At 41.1% G+C, this 14,285-nt stretch overlaps 2 protein-coding genes across 2 annotated transcripts; both read right to left on the reverse strand.

Annotated features, from left to right (window-relative positions):
- Positions 1-1,654: 1,654 nt before the first annotated feature.
- SOST (sclerostin) lies at positions 1,655-4,138 on the reverse strand. Its single transcript, XM_026054512.1, has 2 exons — positions 3,919-4,138; positions 1,655-2,076 (listed from the first exon to the last, which is right to left on the reverse strand). Exons 1-2 carry the CDS (start codon positions 4,136-4,138, stop codon positions 1,655-1,657), a joined length of 642 nt encoding a protein of 213 aa, XP_025910297.1.
- Positions 4,139-7,768: 3,630 nt separating this feature from the next.
- Positions 7,769-12,981, reverse strand: DUSP3 (dual specificity phosphatase 3; the record flags this gene model as incomplete). Its single annotated transcript, XM_026054411.1, has 3 exons — positions 7,769-9,446; positions 11,790-12,016; positions 12,944-12,981. Coding segments are annotated over 3 exons (471 nt in total), but the record flags the coding sequence as incomplete, so codon positions are not given.
- Positions 12,982-14,285: the final 1,304 nt, after the last annotated feature.

A 14,285-nucleotide genomic window follows, 5' to 3' on the forward strand; every position in this document is an offset into this window, starting at 1 on the left:
TGAGCAGGTTGAGGATGCAATTTCTGAAGCAATATGTGTGTTATTAATTGAGAATTAAGGAACCCAGCATTCCCTAGGTGAGAAATGCACTTTCCTGGCCAGAGCCAAGCCCCAGATTGTTCAGTGATTCACAGGCTTTACAGCAAACCAGCTTTGTATCTTGGCTGAAAATCAGAGAGTCTTCCTAAAATTAATCAATGTTGCTGCTTTATTAACAATATAGATAAAATTTCAAGATAACAGGCTAATATTTTTAAAGTAGTACTAATTCTCATCATCTACAAGGAAAAAAAAGTTGCATAAATAATTTCTGAGAAAAAAAATAAATACATAATTAATTCTTTGAAACCATAGCTTCTTTCTCCAGATTCTGGTTCCACATAAAATAATTGCAAAATTTAGCAACAATGGAAACTTCCTTAGCTTATATGATTTTAGCATAAATTCTACACAGAAAACAGGAACATCGAGGTACCATCTTTACCCCAAATTATGTTAATCTGGTACTAGGCTTAGCATTTCTATAGTATATATACAGCAGGTGAATATTCACTTTCCAATAATATTCTTTAATGTAAAAACTCTAGTCTGAATGTTGAGAAGCTAAGTAAAGGAAAGTTGCTGTCAACCTAAACTGTGCATACCAAAGACTTTTCAAGAGGAATTCATGGCTTTCCAATTAGCAGAGGCTCACTTTAATGCAGAACTGGCACTTTACTCCCACAACTTGGCTTGCCCAGACTTGGCACTAAAATGTGTATGGCCAGATGATCTAAACTCTGTGGAATATAAAATGCAATTGGAGGTGTCTAAGTTGATGCTAARATCAGTCTTTTTTTTTCAGGAAATAAAATACAATCAGTAACTTTTACATCAAAATGCTGCATGTCATTAACTGTTTACAGGTCACATTTCATAAATCTCCACTGAGCTGAATTGTCCCTAAAAATAATCTGACGTTTGAGATGTCAAACGACAGTCTTGACTCTGTCAATCTTGCAGTGTTCTAATTTAAGATATGAAATAGATTTATTACACATTTGTTCTGAGAACGCCTGTCACCTTTTTTTTGCATGATTTTCCTCGGGGGAAGCAGTTGGGGCATAAGGACATCTGACACGATCTTAATTTCCTAAAAACATAACTTTTTTCACCGTAACGATGGAAATCTCTGCTCTCGCTGACTTTATTCCATTCATTCAGAGTGGCAACCCTCCCGAGGGCTTCCAAACCACACGTTTGCCCTGCGCTGTGGTGCTTGGAGAAGTTGGAAAGGAACATTGTCATTCCCGTCACATAAAGTGAGTCAAATGACTTCTGACAATGCGTGCTGGTGATTGTCACCCTGACACTCCTTTCCTCTGCCTCCCTCCAAGGACAAGCCACGGGACCTCATGCAATTCTCCAAGGTGTACCTCGCTCCAACTGAACTTAAGAGCTGCTACCCCACCAACTCAGTTTATCTCATTCTCTTATCAGACCATAACTGTCACAATCTGATAGGTTTTGGTCTATATGAGCCTTAGATCCAGCTTAGCAAGAGGGCTTGGAAGCTCCTGCAGCCAGAACCCCATTGGGTGGCCTGTGAGTGCCATTGGATGTCCCATAAAATATCCAGAGCTGCCGGGCTGCGTCACTCACTCGGAGACACAGTCTAATAGGCATTTTCTAGCTCAGGCTGGTTGGATTTGCTGCTCCTGGCTCTGGACAGACGGGGCTTCTTGTTCTTCTGGGGCCTGCCATTCTCCTTGCCAAAGTCCTTGAGCTCCGACTGGTTGTGGTAGCGAGTGTAGCGCTTGCATTTGCAGGCGGTGACCGCTCGGAATTTGTAAGTCCGAGTCTCCTGCTGGGGACAGGCCATCTGGACGCGCTGCGTGCGCGTGTGAGCGGGGATGCAGCGGTAGTCCAGGGCGTTCTGCCGCCACCACTTCCCTCGGCCGATGGAGTTGGGGAGGAGGTGGGACGGGACGCACTGGCCCGAGCAGACCAGCTCCTTGACGGGCTTCAYGCTGCGGCAAGGCCCTTCAGTGACATAGCGTGTGGTCCGCATTTCCCTGCAGCTAAAGTCAGAAGCATCTGCAAACGAGAAAGTAGTTAATTAAGTGCCTCCTTCCCCCTCCTTGCCAAAGCTTTTTCGTTCCTGTAGCATATATCTAGCTCTAAGCTTGGATGACAGATGCTGGGAGGGGTATCTGCAGAGACCCATTCTTGTAGCCTGTGGGGTTTGGAGCATCCTAGTCATGAGATCCTCGAACTGGATCCTTGGAGTGGATCTTCTGACCAGTAGTCTCAACAGAGGCAGGGCCTTTGAGAGAGTTCCGTTGTGGTTCTGCTGGTTTCATCTACCTTTTTGGCAAAACGTTTCACCATTTACTCTGGTTGAATTCAATTAACTTCAGAGGTTGAGGTTGACTCCCATATTTACAACTCTTTAGGAAGACAAAACGCATGCCTTAAGTGATCTATAACTAGCATAACCAGTGGACATTAGAAAATACATGTTTAGCCTTAAGAATGTAGAAAATCTTTCCATTTGTAGGCATAGWACTTTTCCTTAAATAATGGGATATTTGGATGGAAGAGGGCAACTACCAAAGTGGGTCTCTTGTCAAGCAGGATGTTTTGCTAATTGATGCATTTGGAAGTGACAGAGGTTCACTTTTTTAGGGTGTCTATCAAAGAACTTCATCTAGATAAACCCCCCATCCTTTCTCCCCAGATAATGCCAGAAGTAGTTACCGGCTAGAAAATCAAGGTATTCAAATGTGGTTACAAAATCAGCCTGTTTTGACAGGCATCAGGTGGAGATGCCTGTGAGAAGCAGAGTTCATTCTTTCTTATTTAAGAACCTTGTGATATGGTACACTCAAAACCATTTCATTTTTGTTTCTTTCTTTTAAAATGCTGCTGATTCTATGGCTTTAAGCCCCTGATAGCTGTGGCAGGACACARTTCCCTTCCATTTGTCTACAGAAAACGAAGTCTAGCTCCAATGTGCAATGTACAATAGTGTGGACTGCAAGTTTGACTTGTTGCCATGTACCTTTGGCAGGCAAACATATCAGACCAGAGCAGTGAGTTTGGCTTATTTACCAACAGAACTCCTTCTCTCTTGCTGCTAGCCCCCAACTCTCCTCATGAGGTTCTGCATCACAGCTGGTGCCAGACATTTGTCTAAATACAGTGATATCATCTTAGGAAGTATGTGAGTAGGCTTAAAGTAGTCAAAGCGTTCCCATGAATCGCACCTCTGCAGAACAGTGAGAGGCCCTTCCAATTCATTTGAGCATAAATTCACCTTGGAAGTGCTTTAAGTATTCCTAACAGCTTGTCCTAGCTGAAGATCACGCTACTGTTGGCAAAGTGCACCCTGCTCTGGTCTACCTCAATGCAGGTAAGTCAGCTCCAGGTGACTTTTTCATTGTGTGATCTTCAAGACATCACTAGTATGACTCTTCCTAAATATTTAAGGATTCTTATTAGCTCTAATCCCAAACCATTTCCCCATCCTGACTTCCAAGAGAGGAATAAGACCTGTGATACTTGGCAAAATGCTTGCACATTATACTGGGAAATTCAAACCATGGCTTACTGCTGCTTATCTTACATGTTTAAAAGCCAAGTTTTTCCACAGTCCTGGAGTTCTGCCTGCAGATAGCATGGGTGCAGGACAGGAATGCATGCTGTAGCACCCAAGGGTGGTTCAACAGATAACCCACACCTTTTATCAGTCAACTCAGGTATGATCCTCCTGATGGTTGCATGGATCCTTCTTCAATAGCAGGTATAAATCCCTATCCCTCACAGCATTAGGTCCACACCAAGAGGTTTTAATAAATACCCATAGATGACAATAAGTATCCTCTCATAAACTGCCTGGTAGCATTTAAAACAGTAATAGAATGTTCTTTTTCTTACCATTAGGGTCTGGAGGCTGTTGGATGTGTCTTCCCCCATGCTTTGCCTGGTTCATTGTGTTGTTGTCACTGTAGGTCTGCTCCACYGGTGCTTCTGTATTTTCGGTGATCTCAGGAATGATTTCTGTAGCGTCATTTTTAAACATTTGCCACCCTTCTACCGACTGAAATGCAATTTGGATGAAGGCACAGAGAGAGCACAGAGCCCAAGAGATCTGCATGGTGGCAGCCCACAGACTGGCTTTTCAGCACCCTCTTACAGCCTCACATCCCAGGCAAGGGCAAATTATTGTCCTTTTTAAAATCCTTTTTAGGACCAAACCAGCCAATGGCTACACAAAGTGGGAAGGGCCAGCCAACTCATTCATCTAAGCTTTTGTCAGTATGAGTCAGAAATTAAATGGGTATGTGGGGGTGGTTTAGCAAAAAATATTATGAGCACTTAAAGACTTCTCGTATGCTTCATTTTTTTCTGCCTGGCAACAGTGCTGATTGACAAGACTAGGACGAGCTGCAGCCTAACAAGCCTTTCTGCAAATTTTTCTAATAATATTATAATTAAAATCTGCTTCTACCTCCATATTTGAAATGTTGGTTATTATTTTTTCAAGGGTTTTCAGATTAATTTTGGGGGACTAGTTTTCCTGTTTTGGTGCTTTTTTTCAAGTACAAAGTAAGCACAATTAGAAATTGTTCTTCAGTAGCCTTGCATTTGGGTTTCTGCAGGTAAATTACTGTGGCTTCATATTTTTATTTTGTTTTACAAAACAAGGTTCCCRGTATTTTGTTTCATAAAAGGACTAGAAGAAACAGGAAAGTTGTTTTGCTTAGTTTTAGAGCCAACCTTAAAATATCTATGCCCACTATGTGTTCATGGGTCATCTTATAAAWCTCATCTAGGGGATCTAAGATGATAATGCCTCAGGCCCATAAGTATTTCCACATTATTTACCAACAATATCAGGTAAAATACATTAATTAGAGTCTCTCACCTTTTAGCTAGATTAGAAACCGAGAACATGATAGCTGCTGAGAGCAAATTACTCGCTTATAGGAATAAAGACGTGCATGCAGCTGCAACGCTTGTCGCATACAGCTCATCCCTGGGAAAATATTTCCCGCAGAACAGATGCCAGGTGAAACACTGAACTCCAGCATTTTTTCACAATTAGCTGGAATGTCAATAACAGCCTCTGTCTCCTGCCCTCTGGTCTACCTGTCTGAACATTGCAGCCAGCCGGGGCCGGCTGTCTTCTCCCTTCTGCTCCAGGACTCATTATCCAAGGCTTACATTCCTCCCTGATAATTGCCCTGACCTGGCACCCAAAACAGGTGTCGCCAAATTTACAGCGAGGGGCATGTTCCCGCTTGGTATGACCCCCATGAAAAATAATACSAATAGCCATCCATTTCTACTGGTGACACGCAGAGCAGATGCAACCGTTTAAATCCCATTCAGAACTTGCACACTGCCCCGAAATGCAGTCTTTCACAAAGAGCAAGAACTTTCCTGCTTCTCGAGCACTTCTTTTCCCGCACGGCTGCTAAGCCAGCTTTGCCCAAATGACTTGTATTTGCTGAGCCATGAGCTGCCTTCTGAATACGTCCACCTGAAGGCTATGTTGCGAGCTCCTCTRAGAAGTCAAAAAGAAATGCAAGCTTAGTTTTCTCCCACCAGGGATAAGCAAATGTATTGATAACTCATTCCGATGACGTACCTTCATTTCTTTGTCTTTTTTCCTTTTTTTTTTGGATGATAGCAAGAAAAATGCATCAGAATCATTCAATAGCATCACTCGGAGATGAAATTATGACTATCTAGGGTAAAATGATAAGCATATAGCTCCATCTGGTGGGAGTCAGCTAGCCGGCTCCCTTGAGATACCGAAATTAAAATACAAAGCCTTATTTCAACTACTCAGGCACTATAAATCTGAGTTTATAGGSTTTCTTTCCAAAACAGAGGACCAGCTTGTCCAAAGGGTAAAAACTAGAGTCACTTAATGCTCATTCCGAAGTTATAAACAGAAATGCTTGTTTCTGCAGCAGATAAAAGCTGTATTTGAATTCAAGATGCCCCTATCACATTACTTGTTGTATTTGACAAAAAAGAGTCTTGCAACTCCAGTTTTTCATAGAAAACTCCCCAAAACAAAATCAAACCCCTAGTTTGCAATTACCGTCCTGGATTCCAAGCTGCAAATGCCATACACAGCATGAATTATCTAACATGGAATAAGGCTACAAATTCTCAGCAACAAATCCTTGGAAGCTGCCTCCGAGGCCTATTCTATTTTTAGTTTAGTCATTGGCAGAGCCCAGAAAGTAATTTTAGAAGAAACTTCTGTGCTATATTGAGACTCCATTAGGCAGTCGGTCTTAATTTTAATTTTTAGAGTCCTAAATTTTAAGATACAAACTCTTCACCTGTGTTTATATAATGGGTGACATTTGAGGTACAAAGTCAAATTATTTTAATGTATATATGGTCATTTTAGAGGGATTATTATCTAACCAGGCTTTCTTCTTTACTCCTTGTTATAAAATGATAATAACTCTTCCCTCCCTCTCCATGGATTTGACAGGCTGCATATCCTTGTTCTTATCATACAGGAACCCCATGCCTTCTCCAAAGCCCTATCTATGCAAAAAGGACCATGCTGCTATTTAGGATAAAGACATTAATATAAATCCAGACTATACTAGCTTTAATATAAAGGTGGAAATACCAAAACTGCAATGTTTCTGCTTGCCTATTGGTTTTAAAAGAGGTATTTCCCCAATCAGCATGCTTGCAAGGAACACCTCATTGTAAAAGGCAGCTACATGGCAAATTCAGATAAAAAAGCATCTTCTGACATTCTGCCCATGTCCGATTATAATGTCAGAAAGGTCTCATTCCTCTTCTTAAACAGTCTTTCCTACCACAGTAAGGAAAAGCCTAAGATTCAAATAGCATATGGTTATGGATTAGAGGAAGACAAGCTCTTCTTGGTCCACTAAAATAGGTAGAATAATTTGCAACCTTCTACTACTTAAACAGAAAAAAAAAGCTGTGTACAACCCATTAATGGGGCAGTGGCGTGAGACATCCTAACTATTTTTAGCCTGTTCTAAAGGCAAAGCTAGAAATGGCTTAGAGGCACCTATCAGTAACTCAAACTAGGATATGCTGTCTCAGAGCTCAGTTTAATTAATTTACGAGTGTCTTACTTCTGCCTCTCCCCCTCATATTACAACACGATTGTTAATTAAGCCTTCTTGTATGGAGATAAACTGGCCAGAGTATCACTGAAGTTACCACGAGAATGGCGCAGTGTGCTATGAATTAAAAGAGCACCTTGAACATATCAATATTTCCTTGTATTTCTCCATTTGTCTATATTTTCAGACAGTTCAGTGTGGACCGGTAGAACGACACAAAAACATCATAAATTTAACATATGTTATCTCATGCTAACAAAACTTATCTTTTAATCTGACTAAAACTAGTGGCATTTTTATATTTTTTGAGATAATAACAAAAATCTAACACCAAATAGTTTGTTGAGCCATTTATTGGACTGGAAGTCTTGAATGACAAGTAACAAATCAAAATCAAAGCCAGAGTGTTTGCATATGCATGTTTTTTTGTTTAATTTTTCCCTTTAGTATAGACAGGTGTTATGAATATATGCTGCAGGTAGAGAGAARAAAAGATATCTACGCCCATAGTAAAAACTAAAAAGCGTTGTATTGTTGTAGTATTATAGTGCTATGGAAAAGAGAAGGCAAGGATTCCTACTCCCCACACAGCATGACGTGAAAGAAATAACAACAAATTCTGGAGGAAAAGAAAAACAAAAGCCCTGTCTTCAAGCGGAAGATTTTTGAGTTTAATTTCAATAAAGTTATCTGATTAAACTGAAGACAAAACAAAACAAAACAAAACAAAACAAACTAAAAGTAAAATTGATCTATGTCCTTTGTGCTTAATGAACTGAACATACAAAACTGTGGAAATAGGGTTATATTAACACACAAGCGTTCCTTATTAAACAGTGCTGAATTTAAAATCTGTATCTACATTAAAGCACACATAAAAACTCCGTATAAACATCTCAGGGTTCTATTCGTTAAACTAAAGTCTCTGAGTTTTCTGTGGGAGGCTTTTTGGGTTAGGACAGTGCTACGCTAAGTCAGCCACGTGTTTACACACTAAGTCAGGTATAGATTTATGAAGCTTCTTCTCCCAACACCGTATTGATCATTTCATCTGTAGGTCAGACATAACCATGACTGCATTTATTTCATGAGAAAGGAAATGTTTGATAGCCTATATTGTCATGACGAGGTAATGGAAGTGTGCAAGCAATCCGACAAGTCAGTGTACTTCTACAAACTGCTTTGTAAGGATCTACGTGCTGTCCTACTGGAAGCAATCTATACATATGCTCATTTAGGTCAAGCTTTCGTGTTTAATAGAYGGTGAGGGTGAAAGGAGGCACTATAACCCAATACAAATCTCAGGAGCCCTTCTGTTTTCTTACTTATGACTTTACCTTAAAACTAGTCTAAGCATCACAGACATTCTTTCTTCCTTGCTGAAGTTTCTTCTTCAACATTTGCTCTTTATTTTCTTGCGTGATTTTAAAAATAAAAACGCAGTTCATATCAGACGACTTAATGGCACCCCCAAGAGCAAAAGACACAAATCTCTTTGGAAATACAATGTGATATTAACATGGGGCTCTGCATGTCTTCACTACAACCCTTGAAACCTCTGTGTATTACATATACCCACACTAAACACAAAGCTGTATACACAAAACTTCCCATAAGAGTGCATCTGTGCATTTGCATATATATTTCTGCATTCCACAAAGCTCCTGCATTCCGATTTTTAGGCACCTGTGCGCATGGAAGAGAAACTTTAGAAAATACAGTACTTTAATTAAAGAGTGAGAGCAGAAAGATGTGTTGGGGCTCTCAGAAAATGGGGTTGTGGTGGGATACACGACAAAGCTTAAATAAATCACCCTCGAGGTCAATGCAAAACACATCCATGGTAAGGTCTGCACGGGGCTCTGAAATGCATGTAAAAACAGCCATTATCATCAGAGCTACCCCTCCAAAGACACTTCTTCCTTGCAACAGCTCTAAGAAGTGAGAGATTTTCGTGCCATTTTAAGACCAGAGTTTGCAAAAGACACTTTCACTAGACAACAGCAGGAATTCTGCCTCCCTCCCGTTACGTGACCTAGCTTGGTAGCTGGGGTTTGGGGATCTAAAGCACCTAACACTTGGACAGCTTGAGAGTCTCCCCAAAAGAGCGTGCTGCRCTTCAGGGCTTGAGCTTGCCCTCCTTCACTAAGCGCTCGTTGAGCTGGCAAAGCTGCCGCAGAAAGCCGTCRTTGGGGCCGATCTCTCGCTTGTGCCGGACGGCGACCAACGCCGACTTGACATCCATGTGCTGGCGCAGCATGAGGTAGGCGATGACCAGCGTGGGAGAGCGGCTGTAGCCCTCGCGGCAGTGCACGAGCACCTGGCCTGCAGGGAAGACAACCACGGTTACACCACACCAGAGCAACCCGAACGAGGTATAGGATAGAAGGCWGTATCAGTCCTCCAGCAGCTCCTCTAAATTCGGAATGCTACCGAGGTTATAGAGAACTTGGAAGCAAGGTGCTGCCACTCTGGTAGCTACCCAACCTGTCATCCAGGAAAACACAGGAAAAAGTGATTTTATTTTAAAAGCATTCGCACTCAAATGAATTTGCTGCTATGTTGCAAAAATTCCAAGTGTGTCTATTTAGTACGCTTCTCCTTTCGCTGTGTTTGGAAATAAGCCTTGCTTATTTCATAAGTGGATGACCACTAGCAGCAAGCAAAAATAAAGGGCACACAGTTTAAAATACACTGACCTTAAAACAAAGAGTACAGAGGACTCTTTGCTGGCTGTTAAATACGACATCTCTTCAAAGATACTCAGTCTTTACGCTGCACTGCTGGTAGCTCCTGTGCTAGCGCTCCACATAAACACTTAAGTAAAGGAAAATGATGACTATGCAACAAGGAAAGGGGGCATTTCATCACGCTCACCAAAAAAATGCTTCCAGGAAACTGCCTGAGGAAATCATTCCACATATTTGTGGGGGTATCCAACAAAAATAAAACAGGCTATTTCTACCTCTAAGAAATCTGAGTCAAATCGATTCCTTCTCAGCTATTTCCTCTTTGACCTGCTTTGCCAGACATAAAAATGTTCCTCCCAAATGCAGCAGGAGATGTGGCCCCAGGCTAGTCTCCAGAGCAAATTATTTTGGGAGACAAGAGAACAGATGAACTATACACAGACATTTTCATGATATCCAGAGTTTGCTCCGAACCACGCCAGCAAAAAGCTCATTATCACATTCGCCTTGCTCTGCAGTCTTGATTAGAAGCAAGTTCAACAACAACAACAACAACAAAATCATTCTTAATATTTCCTGAGATCTCATAGCCATAAATTAACAGGATACATGGAAGTAAGCAAATATGTGGAAGAAAATTCACTTCCCCTCTGCAAATGTTCTGAAGCAAAAGGGTTTCTAGCCTCCCTCTGTGAGAAGCAGCAAGTTTTACCGCTGCCTTTAGTGAAACGAAAATGCCTTCATTTAGCCAGAACTTCACGAAATGCTAACCAAAACTGCGGAAGATCCTGCTGCACTCTTCTGAATCGCCCTTACTCAACCTTCAGCACTGCACAAAGACTATGGAATTTCAGCAGCGAGCTAATTTGAGCCTGGGAAGCTGCAACACTCCTCTTTGCCTGCCACGGTCAGGGCACAGCGGCGGGCGCCGTGGACAGCTCCTAAAACTGAAAAAAATCCACCAGAAAGAACAGTTAGAGCAAACCCAGAGCAATTCCTGACAGCCCAGATCAGCATGACGTATTATGAGCCAAACGAAGTTGGCTACCACTCTTAAACATTTCCTTCTACCTCTTTTAGAGGGTCACAAAGTTATCTAGAAGAGCTGCATTTTAATTTTTAGCTTTTTTTCACTGCTCTAAATTTGAGGTGTAACTTCTTTCCCTTACAGAAAGGAAAAGGCGGTTCTTTCCACCTTTTTGTTCATTTTGGAGAAATTCGGTTGTCTTTGATGTTCAGCCATGAGGCAAGAAATAAATTAAACACACACAAGTGGCATTCTTAGTCACTTATCCATAGAAGCACCATCTGGCCCACTGCACTGTGTCCTAGGAATTCTGCTCTGAAGAAACACATTGTAGAGAAATGGGGCAATCAGCAACATTGCAAATATGATCTCCAGCTGTCCTGCAACCTTACAGAATAGTGAGGTAATTGTCATTAAAAAAAATAAGCCTAACAACCCAATGCAATAAAAAAAAAATATAGGGCAACGGTCTCTAAACTTTTTCTACATTTGGAGAAAATTRGGAAAAAAACCCATAGCAGGTTGTGTGATTATTATTCACCTATGCTTTATCTATATTAAYTCTTCCTCTAATTTACAATTTCTAGTGTCCTAAAAATATTTTTAGACTCTACATTTGTTTTCTTGATTTTTCATGTGACTCACCCCCAACTAAAGTAAAACAAGACCATATGCTCCTAAAAAGCACTGTTTTAGGATGCAGCAGCTATTTCAGTCTYCAAAGTTATTCCTGCAAAGCCAAACTTCCATTTGCTATAAAGAGACACATTTATAGACTATAGATTAAGATGCTTTACTGCATATTCAGGCATCTTTGATCCTTGGACCTGATCTGAATTCCCGTTTTGTTTGTTGAGTCAGAAATCCGAGGGAAGAACATAGTCCTGTATTTCACTATTTACAAAGAAAGGTTTGCARTGCATGAAAATGAGGACAGAAAGTTTGCTTTACCATCCTTCTGGGAAAGAGCTTTCTCAATAAAATCAGCTGCCTCCTCGAAATAGCGGCTGAGGTTAAATTCCTGGGTATCATTAGCTTTGATGCCGTGGTATCTGATGCCGGTGCCTTCGTAGAACTCGGCATTCGTGTTCACGTGCATGAACGACTTCCCCTCTGCCGCGTTCAGAACGTGGGTTATCCCCAGATGCTGCAGCTTCGGAATGTCCTTGGCTATGAACCTGCAGGATATGAAAGGCGTCAAGAAAACTATTAGGTCTTGGTAAATCACTTTGGTCTTTATGAAGTTCCCACAAGCTACTGATAATAAAACCTATGATTTTCCTGTTAATAGATACCAAGTATACTGTGCTCAAAACTAAATTATATACTTGCAGAAATATTTATAGCCATGATTATTTAAGAAACAAATTTAACATAATTTAACCAAATTTAACCTAATTTAATTTTAAAACTTAATTTAAAAGCCTCTATTGCCAGCTACCCACGTTCCACAGCTAGGAAAGCAGTACTTGCAACTCTAGCAGACAACACAGTGAGAAAGACATTTTATCTGAACTTAGGCTTTCTTCACAGTATCCAGGATGGGCAGTTTGATAGTCTTGTTCCTCCTCAAAAAAAAAAAAAAAAAAGAAAAAAAGCATATAGGGAGCAATTGAAAAAAAATGTGAAACAGCACAGGTTCCTTCTCATCCTTCTCTGTGTTCCTGATAGGAACACGAATGTAACTATCAGGAATTATTCCTGCATCTTCAAAGGTCTGCTCTGAGGACTCCTGCAAGGTGTAGTCCTCTGTCCCTGTCTTATTCAACATCCCTGAAGCCCTGGAAACATCTGGCAAGAATATCCAAAGAGCAGCAGGATAGAAACATAATTCAGTCTTTGTCATTTTAGTTCTCATTAAAAGTGTCCCTACAATGATTAGTGACCTTGCAGAAATCAATATGTGAATGGAGAGTAATTTTGCTTTTAAAGGCAGTTTTTGCTGTATGTTTAACTGAATTTGGAAACAGAAATCTTTTAGCAAAGCTCCATAAAGCTCAAGCCCTAAACTGCAAATACAAGGAATATGAACACTAAGCAGAACTCCAGACAAGCATATATATATAGGATCCTTTTGCACAAGTTTAGAAGAGATTTTAAGATACCTGAGGGTCTTGGTTGTACACTTGGCTATTCCAAAACAAAAAAGCAAAAAAYAYCCATATTAGTYAGGTTATATTTAGAYGCRTCTCTGATTCCTGTGCACTGACTCRCAATTTCATGTAATTCAAGACCATGTGAACGTRGAGTATTCCTTTCCTCCTAATGACCGTTCACCTCTTAAATTGTACTGTAAGCAGATGAATTGTTAGGCAAGAGTGAAGSCCCTGCACTTTCTGCTGCCTGTGCCCAGCAGCTGTGGCACTGCAGCAAATATTTGTGAAGACTTCAGTATCCAAACAAGTGTTGACAGATTTTCCATCTGCAGGACATCATTTGTGCCAGCGGACAAGCTCCGGTGCCAGGGGAATCCTGCTTGCAGTAGGGAAGTGAATCCTACAGAGCAAGGCCAAAGGAGAAAGTGTTCATTGAGCAGTGAGYTCCCCTACTTAGTGTGGTCTAAGTAGAGCAAGAACAGTGCTGATATTGGCTGCTATCAATAGGAACGYGTGTCCTGAACCACGGGCGCATCCRCTAACACAGGCTGGCTCTGCTGGAGGCAAATTCCCTCTCAACAGAAGATTTCCCCAGGTTTATAGGTGATTTTCTCCACTCAACTACAGCTGCAAATTCTGTATCTTCTCCCACTCTAAACAGCCCTAGGATCTCTCCTTATATTTTTGTTCAACTGCATTGTGTTCAAATGGTTCAGTTCCTCTGAGTAGTGAAGTCACCATCAGCTCCTCCTGTTTCCCTAAAAAAAATAACAGGATCTTATCAGCTCTGCATATGGAGATTTCCTGGCCCTGGTGCTGTAATTTGAACATAGAGATAAGAAGTATCTCTCTTCAGCTCAGATGAACARTTTTTACCAGCCTTAAAACACATGTCTTAGAGATCTATGTATCAGTAATTAGGGGTACATGAGGCTATATAGGATGGCTTTACTCATGCACCTGGACATCTCAGCCTTGATGACCAAGGCCTTAAAAGGGAGCAAGAAAACACCAATGATTAGGTACCTTTATCTCATTCTTCCAAGACATTTAATTGGTATGTCTACTGTTTTGCTCATGCTAAACTGTTTCCTCATCCCTTCTTCCTTTATAGACCTCAAATTAAGTGCTAATTTCAGAATTCATATTTTTCATGTGAATTTATGGAGGAGCTCCTTGCTCCAGCGCCTTCCTCTCTCCTCACACATGCAACGGCACCTGCTGCGATGGCACTTGGGCAGGTGACATTTTTCGCGCTCTTCCCAGCATCCTGTCCCTGCTCCCCTTCTGCAGAGGTAACCAAGTACCGACCAGCACTAACTAGCGAGGGTCCAACAGTGCAAGATGCAAA

Source organism: Nothoprocta perdicaria, unplaced genomic scaffold, assembly GCF_003342845.1.
Source record: "Nothoprocta perdicaria isolate Ctin4 unplaced genomic scaffold, notPer1 scaffold_121, whole genome shotgun sequence".
In the NCBI taxonomy this organism is placed as follows: domain Eukaryota; kingdom Metazoa; phylum Chordata; class Aves; order Tinamiformes; family Tinamidae; genus Nothoprocta; species Nothoprocta perdicaria.